This window comes from Apis florea, unplaced genomic scaffold (genome assembly GCF_048593485.1).
Source record: "Apis florea isolate Af1SG1 unplaced genomic scaffold, ASM4859348v1 contig_1914_pilon, whole genome shotgun sequence".
Classification (NCBI taxonomy): Eukaryota; Metazoa; Arthropoda; class Insecta; order Hymenoptera; family Apidae; genus Apis; species Apis florea.
The window spans coordinates 728,161-740,064 of NW_028256504.1; the positions used below are offsets into that span (position 1 = coordinate 728,161).

At 20.7% G+C, this 11,904-nt stretch overlaps 2 protein-coding genes across 6 annotated transcripts; both read left to right on the forward strand.

Moving 5' to 3' along the window:
- Positions 1-1,161: 1,161 nt before the first annotated feature.
- On the forward strand, positions 1,162-7,960 carry fmt (phosphatase 6 regulatory subunit 1-like protein fmt). Of its 5 annotated transcripts, none has more exons than XM_086915040.1 (19): positions 1,162-1,538; positions 2,185-2,264; positions 2,332-2,483; positions 2,724-2,845; positions 3,041-3,208; positions 3,362-3,540; positions 3,617-3,727; positions 3,814-3,952; positions 4,111-4,263; positions 4,326-4,439; positions 4,520-4,584; positions 4,681-4,879; positions 4,968-5,069; positions 5,237-5,334; positions 5,541-5,622; positions 5,700-5,898; positions 6,145-6,547; positions 6,649-6,813; positions 6,903-7,960. In XM_086915040.1, the coding sequence occupies exons 1-18, from the start codon at positions 1,479-1,481 to the stop codon at positions 6,791-6,793; spliced, it is 2,571 nt and encodes an 856-aa protein (XP_086771166.1). In that variant the 5' UTR covers positions 1,162-1,478; the 3' UTR covers positions 6,794-6,813; positions 6,903-7,960. The 5 variants fall into 5 exon arrangements, with proteins under 5 accessions (XP_086771166.1, XP_012342046.1, XP_031772407.1 ...); XM_012486592.3 differs by having other exon boundaries at positions 6,649-6,803; XM_086915047.1 differs by having other exon boundaries at positions 1,337-1,538; positions 2,332-2,435; positions 6,649-6,803.
- Positions 7,961-11,056: 3,096 nt separating this feature from the next.
- Positions 11,057-11,491, forward strand: LOC100872644 (uncharacterized). Its single transcript, XM_012486604.3, has one exon. The coding sequence runs from the start codon at positions 11,201-11,203 to the stop codon at positions 11,384-11,386; it is 186 nt and encodes a 61-aa protein (XP_012342058.1). The 5' UTR covers positions 11,057-11,200; the 3' UTR covers positions 11,387-11,491.
- The last annotated feature ends 413 nt before the right edge of the window (positions 11,492-11,904 follow it).

Sequence of the window (11,904 nt, forward strand, 5' to 3'; positions counted from 1 at the left end):
TATAATTATATTAAATATATTAAATGAAAATAAAATATAATAAAAATGTGTATCTCTCATTAAATTAAATATATCTTAACACAAAAATTTAATATATAAATTTTTTAAAAATGCTTTTTATTACATATATTTTTAATCTATTACCTTTATCTCTCATCAAATTTAATTAATTTTTTTTTAATATTCAATTTCTTTTTAATTTCAAATATAATTTTTATATATAATTGATTTTATTTTTTTTATTTATTTTATGTAATAAATCTTTTTAAAAATTTTTAAAAATTGCTTGATTCTAAAATTTTAATAATTCACAATTTTAATGATACAAATATATTTAAATAAATAAATTGGATATAACAAACTTATTCAATAAATACGTAATATAGTATACTTCTTAATACATTCAATATATTATCAAAAATCAAAGAAAATTCCTATTGGGGAATATTGATTTTCGATAAATATAATCTAAATGACGAAATATAAATTAACTATAAATATTAATAATATATGATAATAATTAAACATACAAAAAAAAAGTAAATATGTGCAAAATTTTTTCTTTGGGAAGTTTGTGACGCGAGTGTCATAGAGTAGAATATCTTCATAACACATATATTGCATTAAATATCTTAACTTTGTATTAAACAAATAATTAGTAATTTTCTATTCTTAGACAAATTTTTAATATTTATTTGAAAAGAAATGTTAGACTATATTTTATAATAATTTTAAAATTTATTTATATTTTGTATATATTATATATATATTATTTTGTATATATAATATTATTTTTATAACAAAGTAATAGAGAATAACGAATCAATCTTTCTTAAAATATTACGCAATAAATTTTTTTAATAAAAAATATTATTTTATAATATTTTAAAATATATTTATTCAATTATATTTTATCTTCACTGTTATCATATTTATTATTTTATTAAGAAATGAAGATTTATAATATTAAAATATAATGTATTATAATTTTAAAATATAATATATTTATATTTTTAAAATTTCTATTTTGAATATAAATTATTGTAATTTTAAATTTATATTATTTTGAAAACTGTGCTTAAATTCTAATCACGAAATCAAATGTTCTGAAATGAGGTGCATTTCTTTTCATTGAAAGTCGATCACAAAATATTCTTCTGCGGCAAACGTCAAAGTTGAAACATTCCTTAATAAGAGTTTCTGCTTTTTGATGAAAAAGTGACATTTTGAAGTCTGATTTATTTAAAAAAAAAATATATAAAAATTTTATTATTTTATTTCTCACAGTAATGCTGTGAGGTTGTTATTGCTATTATTCACTGCATTGTTACCGTTCTAATACGTTCATGCAATGTTAGTTGGCTCCCTGTCCCGCGAAGTATTACATTATTTTTTTAGTGGCCACTTCAATGTTGTGATTATTTTCACATCTGATTAATCGTATCGTGGTCGAGTAAGACGAGGCACGCGATCGCATCATGTTTTGGACAAATAATTACGTGTCATCTCCTAATATCGAAGCTCTTCTTAACAAAGAGGTAAAAAAGTTTTTTTTAAATGAAATTTTTATTCAATGATTTAAATCTTATACATCAGAAAAATTTATCAAGAATTCAAGCTAAAAATACTATATACATTTTGTAATTTATTTTGATTTTAGGTTATTATTTTAATTTAGTTTATTATTTTCCTAAATTTAAAATTATTTATATTTTTTATATAATATCATTTTTTTTATATCTTTTATTTTAATATCTTTTATTAATAAAAATTCGCAAAATATGTTAGTAATTTTTTAAAAATATATTTTTTTAAAATAATAATTTGCGACAAAATTCATTGTATTGATATAAAAATGAAAAATAAATATTTCTTTAAAAAACCAATTATATTGCTATAAGATTTAAATACTTCTTGTTATATATTTCAATATTTTTTTATTATTATTCATTTTACAATAATTTACATTTTTTTCATAATATTTTATCTATCTATTTTCTAATATTTTATCTATTCTAATTATAATTTTGATACTTTTAGCCTATAAAATGATCTATATATTAATATATCATAATATAAAAATTATTTTAACATCCTATATTCTAAATGATTTTATAAAATATATTTAAGTAATTAATAATATTAATATTAAATAAATAAATTTAATTCTATAAATAATTTTAGGATGTTACATTGCATGAATTAATGGATGAAGAGGATATATTACAAGAATGTAAAAGCCAAAATAAAAAACTTATTGAATAGTGAGTAAAATTATACATTGTTAAAACAAATATTAAACATAAATATTTAATATAATATTGATTATAGTCTTACAAGATCTGATGTAATGGAGGAACTAATAACACTTACAACTAAAGAACCATCAACAGATATAGAAGAACGTTGGCGCTACAAATATCCAAATGTAGCTTGTGAGTTATTGACCTGTGATGTACCAGTTTTAAATGAAAAATTAGCAGGTTTGAATAAATCTATTTAAATAAATTCTTATAAAAATATAGTATATAATTTATTATATTATTATATTTATTATATATTTTATATATAATAATAAATATATATATATATATATTATATATTTATTATTATAAAGATTTATATAAAATGTAATGTTTATGAAATTTATAATTTAAATAATATAATTTATTTAATTATTTCAAATTTTAAAAAAAAAAAATTTAATAACATTGTTCTTTTAGGCAATGAAACATTATTGGCAAAACTTTATTCTTTTATTGATACGGACCAACCATTAAATCCTCTTTTAGCATCATTTTTTAGCAAAACTATTGGAGTACTTATTGGTCGAAAAGCTGTTCAGGTGATTATAAATTAATATAATAATTTATTTAAAATTAAATATAAGAAATAATATAAAATAATAATATAATTTAATATCGTAACACTCTTTATAATTATATTATATTTACATTTATTAAATTATTTTTTCTTTTATTCTTTGATTATAATGATAAGCTGAATAAATTCAAATCCCATATTTCCATTTTTCTATCAGAACTGGTATTCGTATCAGTTCACTTGTTTACAGCTTTTAGAATTTTTGAAAAGTCGCCAGACATGTGTCGATCTTCTTTTACAACATTTAGAGACATCTGCAATTATGGACTTAGTACTGAAACTTGTTAGTCAGGTTGAAGGAAATATGCGGCAAAATATTCTAAATGTAAGAAATTATAAAATTCTTATTTTTAATATAATTATTAATTTTTTTTGCACTAAATTTTTTATTTAATATATTTATATTGTTACAAATATCTTATTTAATGTATTTATATTTATATTATATTACTATATACATATTTATTAATTTTAATAGTGGCTGGATAGTCAACAATTAGTGCAGAGAGTGGTAAAATTATTATCTCCAAATTCTGAATCAAGTAAACATGCAAATGCTTCACAATTACTTTGTGATATGATAACTGCTGGAAGAGAATATCAACGCACTACTACAGCACGCACTGATCCAGATCCTATTTTAAATACCCTTGAATCGTGAGTATAAATAATCAGAATAATCTATGTATTAATTAATACATATAAGATATTTAAATTACATTTTTAATTATAGAGCAGATACAGTAAGCCTATTATTAGAAACTATTTTAACTGGAGAAAAACTAGAAAGTAGTATTCTTGGTGGAATTCGGGTACTTCTTAGACTTTTAGTAAAAACTAACAAGTAAGTATGTAAATTATTTTTAAAAAATTTTTAACTTTTTTAAGAAAATATACATATTTTATTAATAGTAATATTTAAATTTTCAGTGGAAGAAATGAAGATAGTGTTCATGGAAATGGTATTGAAGATGAAATTACAGATAGTAAACAATTAATGATGAAAATATCAACTGCAACTTTGCCTTATTTAGAACAGCTTCACAAACTTTTATTAGATCCACCTTATGTAAATATATTTATATACAATATTTCCTAAACAAATACATTTTAATTTTATTTTATATAAATATTCATTATTATTTATATTCATATATATTTATTCATATATAAAATATTATTATTATTTAATATAATTATTTAAAAATACATCTTTATGTTATATAGAAACCCCCTGTTAAAACAACTACTGGTGTGTTAGAATGTCCATTTGGTTTTACGCGTTTACTTGTTACAAAGTTGTTCGCAACGCTAATGGCAACTGAAAATGTGAAGATTTATGAAGCCTTAGTAGAATTAGGAACATTCCAAACGTTACTCGTAAGTGATTTTTATTATAAAAAAGTTTATAATATTAAAAATTAATGATTTATTTTTTTAAGGATTTATTTTTTAAATATACGTGGAACAATTTTCTACATACTCAAGTACAATCTTGCCTGGCATTAGCTATTAATTGTGATTTTAAGGATACAAATAATATTATTTATGTTAATGTAAGTATTATAATTAATAAAATAAAATTAAAAAAAATAAAAAAAGAAATATTTTTGATTAATAAACAAACAATTTTCAGATATTTAACAAATGCAGATTAATAGATCGAATTTTGGATGCATGGGATAAAAATGATAATAAACAGTATGTTAAATAGTAATTGTAAAAAAATATTAAATAGATTTATATTTTATAATAATGCAACAGTTTATTAAAAAAATTATTACTTTTATATTTTAGAAATAAAGAAATTGGAAATAAACAGGGATACATGGGTCATTTAATAAATATTGCAAATAATATTGTTAATCAGCGTGAAAGAAGTGAAAATTTAGATAAATTTTTGAAGAATAATTTATTACTCGAGTGTCTTAATAAATGGGAAAATTTTGTAAATGTAGAATTAACAAAAATTAATAAGACTCATCAAATTCTTTTGGTATATTATTAGATTAATTCTATTTATTTTTGTGTTATTGTGTTAATTTATATTAGGATAGTTTTATTATTTAAATTATAATTTGTAGGGTGGAAAGCCTCAAGCTTCTATGACAAGTTCCAGTGAAAATCCCGATGAATATAGTTCTTATCCTCAAGAAGAATTTCTTCAGGTTCAGCGAGTAGAACAAGTTAGTAATTTATATTATAATTATTGTACATATAGTTACATATAAATATTGTAAATATCATAAAAAAATTGCAATAGGTGAAATTTTATATAAAAAAATAGATTATTATAAACTAAGAAAGTTTATTTTATAATATATTATTATTTTTCATTGTACAACATGGATAGTTTTACACTAATTATTTGGGACAACATATGACACCACAATTTACTGAAAATTTTGGATTTCATGATGATCAATTTAATGATGGCGATGATGCTCTTCAGTAAGTAATTTAGTACGTTTTACTATTCACATTTTATTATTATTTATTATACAACTTATGTACATTCAAATTTATATATATCTGTGATTATAAAGTGCCATATCGCAAAACAATTGAATAAAAATTAGGAAAGTAATACTATAGAGGAAGAATTTGATATAAAATAATATCTTCGCAACATCTCTTTTTTGTAAATGCTATTATAGTAACTCAGTTGACCAATTATCGACGTTGGCGTTTACTCTCAGTGAAGAAGATCTTGATAAAAGAGAAGATATGTTCAATAAGGTATAAAGTGATATTGAAAATGAACAATTATTGATTTAAATTGATTCAAATTTTTAAATTTTTAATGATTTATACAGATATGTCAACAAAAACAAAAAGCTGATCTGGAAGATTGTAATACAGGTGTAGAATGGGGCGATGAAGGTGAACTTACTTTTCAGACGGTAGTCGATAAACGTGATTGGCCAACAAAGCAGCAACATAATGATTCTAATTCATCCGATGAGGATGATGAAGATCAACGAGACATGCACATGGAAATCGATTCTACAGAGCGTATGGCTTAATTTTCATAATTATTATTGACTTTTATTTCTTTTATAAAGAATATATTTTTGATTTATTTTCTCTCGCTATTAGAAAGCAGAAGAGAGAATAAGTAAATGAATGTATGAGTGAATGAGCGAACAAACGCACGCGAGAGAAATTTGACGAATACAAGAATTTTTAATATTTAATATTAATTGAAATATTTAAAGATTGCACTTTACTACAATGTTGTATTAATATTTCTTATTTTAGCTTGGGAATCAACAGAACAATTACCTACCAATACCACACTTCCTGAGGTGAATCCATGGGATGTCGTATCATCAGAACCAGTTGAATCTACTGGCTGGGCAAATTTTGATAATTTTGAAAACACTCTTAACATAGAAAATACTGTGATAATAGATAATAAATTGTGTGATGAATCTAAAAAAGAAACATTAAGTACAACATTTGAGAATAAAATGGAAACTCCATTGGGAAGCAAAGTAACTGTAGAAACTATTGGAGCAGGTGATATGAAAATTGGAGATACAGTTGATAGTATTGCTTCATATATAGGAACAAATATAAATCACCAAAGTACTGAAAGTAATTTGTATTCGGAATGTACTGCCGATAAAAATGCAAATCCAAATGAAATTGTAGATAGCAGGTATGTAAAAAATGTTATGTTATATTGATTTCATATTATTTAAAAATTTGATATAAAATATATAATATATATTCATAAACATATTTTTTTGTAAATTTTAGAGAAATCAAATGTGAAGGAAACGTAAAAAATACAGAATTAGCAACTACTACGGTACAAAATGAAAAGTCTTCGAACGATTATAAAATGTCAAGTAGTTTAAAAAATACATCGGAAGCCATATTACCGTCAACAGATACCAAATGAAAAATTATTTGTTGAGTATGGTATTGCAATAGAACAAAAAAAGTCATATCAAGTATAAATTTGTACGAACGATCAGAATATATGTTTTACGTCCCTATATTTTCATTAGATCACATTAATTGTGCTTCATTGCGTTGGCGCCTGGGTAATAACTCACAGCAGGGTATAAATATGGATTGAAAAGTAAAAGACTAACCGACGCTCAACTATAAATAGAATATTACTTGATGTATATGTACATGTTCTCGGATCGCCAAAGTTTCAATTACAAATACAACTTCGTAAAATAGAATTTTCCAGTTTTTATTAATGGACATTGTTATTAAAATTTTCTTTCGATTTATATTTGTATGTAATTAATATAAAAATCTAATTGGAATCATGAATTGAATAGTCATATTCTTTGTATTGCGGATTTATGTTATTATATTAGCTTAACGAAGTAGAAAAAGTACGATTTGTACAAAATCAATGAACGCCAAGATAAAATGAACTTGGTCGCTCAATACCTGTTCACACAGAAGTATTACATACTAAGAGTGTGTATATATGTAAATGTACATACATATATATACACATGCATAAATATATTGTAATGTTTTAAGTGATACTGATACGAGGCTCCTTTAAAAAATCATCCTAAATAATATTTAATAAAAAAAACTGGTGCTTTTGCTTCTTCGTTCGATAAGGCAAAGGTACTTATGTGCAGTGCCTATTGTTTAATTAAACGTTTGCTCGTGCAACGATGCGATACAAACAAAAAAGAAAATTATGTATTTTTATTACGTTGATGGTAGTATTCATCCAATGTATACACATGTATGTAGTGAAATGTTTCAATAATGAATTTACTTTCATTTGCATTCCAATAAGAATTTAATTTTTAGTAAAACTTCTAACTATAATGGTTTTTCAAAATGATCTTCCAAAAGTATAGTATTAAATTATAATGTTCGAAAATTAAAGGGATCTCTGCTCTCTCTTTCTGTTTCATTAATGTGTATAATTTTTTCAAACAAAATTTTACGATTTAAGTTTTGTGATTTAAGATTCTGGTTATTTGAAAAATTCTTTTCATTAAAAATTTTTGGTATAATGTGTTTATAATAACGTACATGAAATATTGTACATAAGTAATAAATATAAGTGTGTTCAGAATTAAAACAAGATATTATTATTATTTCAAATGTTATTTTTATTTGATATTATATAATATTGTTAGCATTACAAAAACTTGCGTGTTATATATATATATATATATATCATAATTAAAAACTAATAAGAAATTCCAATTCATTGATTTATAAATTATAAAAAAATAAAAATGGAAGGGTGCAATTAAAATGTATTGTAAACATGATCGAAATATTTTTAAATAATAAAATAAATCCGTAAATTTCGTTATATTTTATCATATTAAAAATTTAATTTATTTAAATAAATAATTATTTTATTTAAATGAATTATAAATTGTTCATATAAATTGCAATTTAATAATAATAATAAATATTCACATTTAAATATTTATATTTCAAAGCAATAAAAATTTCTAACTGAGGGAATACAATATTAATTATATTAATAAAAGAAATTTGAAATAACTATAATCTTATTTTTATTATTTTTCTTTACTTAATATTTAAAATGTAACATTTTTAAAAACTATATATTTAGATTAAATAAAATACAAATAATTGAATTCTTAATTTAATAATTACATTTTTCATTAATGTATCGACACTATATCGGTTATTTTATAGATTTAAGTAGGGAAGTAGTAGACAGAGAACTAACGATTTGAAAATGCCATCTACCGGATGACATGATGTACTATTAATTTATTTATTATCTACTAAATAACTTAAAATATGTAAAAAGTATATTAAAATAAAATATATGGAATTCTATAATTAGAACTAAATAAAATGATTAAAAAATTTTTCGTTCCTAAAAATATGATTTAGAAATAAATATGTGAAAAGTAAATATCAATTAAATACTCCAAAAGAACTTTTCATTCTATCATTTCTGAAATTATATATATTTCTCTTAATATAAAATTAAAAATTTAAATAAAAACTTTTACTTCGAAATTTTTGAAAAAATTTAATATTTTAATTCCTAATGTCAAATTATATTTTTCTATGTCAAAAATTTTAATTTTATATTAAGAAAATATATGTATTAAGAAAACATAAATGTGTCAAAAGATTATATGTATGCAAAATTAATGCAAAAATTCTTAGTTTTTTAAAATTTTTATTCAAATTTTTAACTTTGTATTAAAAAAATGTAGTTTAACTGCATATTGTCCATAAAATTTTTATAGAAATTTCAGATAGAAGTTTTTATTCAAATTCTTTATTTTATTAGAAAAATGTAATTTAATAAGAAATAGTATATGAAATTTTTTCAGAAATTTCGAAAACAAAAATTTTTATGAAATTTTATATACTTATTTTTATTTATAAAATATTTATTATTTATATATTTACCTATTATAAATGCTATTTTTTAATCATTAACAATATAATATAAGAGTATATTTATCTCTTACAAGAATTATTTTGCGGTACATTTTTCAATAATTTTTTTAATTCTCTTACTATGAGCAATGTGAAAATCGTATTTTATGTATGTAAATTATGTAAATATTTATCAAATTGTTGTCTTCATTATTGAATTCATTGGTATGTACGACACTATATACACTTGATTATGAAATCATGAAAATATGAAGGATATGTAATAATTTACTAATTGTGAGAACAAATGAAGTGCATTAAATCAAATGCATTTTACATAATAAATGACTTTTTTGCAGATAATAACAATATTACGATATATGTACGTATAATAATAATGATCTTTGATAGTTGAGCTTTAATAGTTCAATTAAACTTAAAATTCGTTCGAATGATTTAATATTTTCATATTGAAAAACTTATTTTTTTAAAGTCAGAATAAATAAAATAAAAATTAATAATCAATTATATTTCATGTTATTAAAAAATTGTTTTGGATATGAGAAAATATAATTTCACTTATTGATTGTTAATTCTCATCTTTATTCTTTTTTTTAATATTTTCTGTTCTTGTTTTTACATGCTACTGATCATAATAAAATATTAATTAAATATATTTTCATTCTTTCTTTTTTAAAACTATATCTAAAAAATATAAATATTACATTTTTGGTTTTACAATATATAAAACTTTGTCGATAAAATGATATATGATGAGAGTGTTTGACATAAAGCACTATTGTAAAAATGGAATTTAAAAATAAAAATCTAGCCCGATAATGAAAAAACTGAAAAAAAATTGTGAATTATTTTAAATGTAAGGAACTGACTAAATACTCTATGCCTTTAAATTTTACGGCATTGGATTTTATTTAAAAATATCGATCAAACTTAAACATTATTTTATTAAAAGATTTCTATTCTCTAATAAATATTCAGTATTGACAATATTCCCAAATTTTTGATTTTAGAAAAAATATTACAAATTTTTTATAAATTTGTTATTTTTTCTAAGATAAATTGTGCAGATTTTTTCAGTTTCATAGAAATATATCTAATAAGAATAATTTTTTACTTAACGATTTAATATTATTGATTTTAATAAATTGTAATTAAATTCAATATAATTCCAAGATTCATCTTTATTTTTTTAAATTTCATAACAGTTACAATAAAATTTTTAATTTTTTATACAAAGTATGTTAATTATATAATGTGAAATATCATGAAGTTTCTTTTCTATATTTCAGTTATTCTATGTTTATCTCGTTAAGTTTATGTTTATATCACAATGATGGTGAGTGTGTAGCTAAAAATCTCAAAATTTTAACTTTGATATATCAATCAAATATAAATACGTATCTAAAAACTTTATTCACTCTATTGTTATATTACTGTGATTGTAAATTAATCTGAAAAATAATAATCAATTTTATTATTTATTAGTGATTTCTTAAACAAAAATTAAACGCACCGAAGTAAGCTACATTGTACATGATTACGTCATATTTAATATATAGGAAAGTGAAATAGTTTCGATATGTTATAATTCTCAATTATTTTTCTTGAATAGTATGTATTTAAAAAGAATTAAATAAAATAATATTTATATTTTATATTTAAATATATTTTAATAATAAATTATAAATTAAATTATAAATTGATATGATTATAATATCAATCATATATTTAAATGTTAAAATATATTTTTAATGTTTGTTTTTTAGTTTGATGGAGGTTTTGCGTATTATTAAGCGTTATTGGATTGTAACTTGTGTCCCAATCTTCACTGCTACTGTTATTATCTTAGATTTAAATCATACTCGAAATTGGAAAAAACAATTAGCTGCACAGAAAAAATTAAAATTAGAAAGTTGAAATGGCATTCTTAAAAAACTCACTTCTAACACAATATAGTTTGACTGTTGTTGGACTTATTGGTGTATATATTTTGTCACGCCATTTATACAATTATGCTTCTGATTTAACAATGACAAGTTATCGTGACAAATCAGCTTTATATGGAAGAGAACTAAAACCTGGAGAGCCTCCGTCTTGGCCATAATATATTAGTTATATTCCCTAAAAAAAATTTATATTTTAAAAAATGTACATGTAAAGTTTATTGTAATTATAAAAGAATAATAAATGAGTAGTAATGTAACATGTATTAATTGTATAAATCATTAATTTTTTTTTAAGATAATGAAATAATAAAAATATTGCTTAAAAAAATATATTTAGATATATTGATACATAAAGATATCTATTTTTATAAGATAATACACATATTGAAATATTGCATTAACTAAATATTATTGCAAATGTTTTTATTTCTTAAGTAATTTTTATTGTATTTTGATATTATTCTAGATTATCACGAATAAATCTATGGATTTTTTATTCCAAGAAATTCATCTAATTTTTAAATCTTTAATATTTTTCTAAATTTCTATATTTTATATAACTTCAAATTAAATTTATATAAAATATATATTATCAACATTAGATATAATATAATATAATTTTTAAAATGCTTAATTGTTATTATATGTAAATGTACAAATTTTGATTATTTGTTTC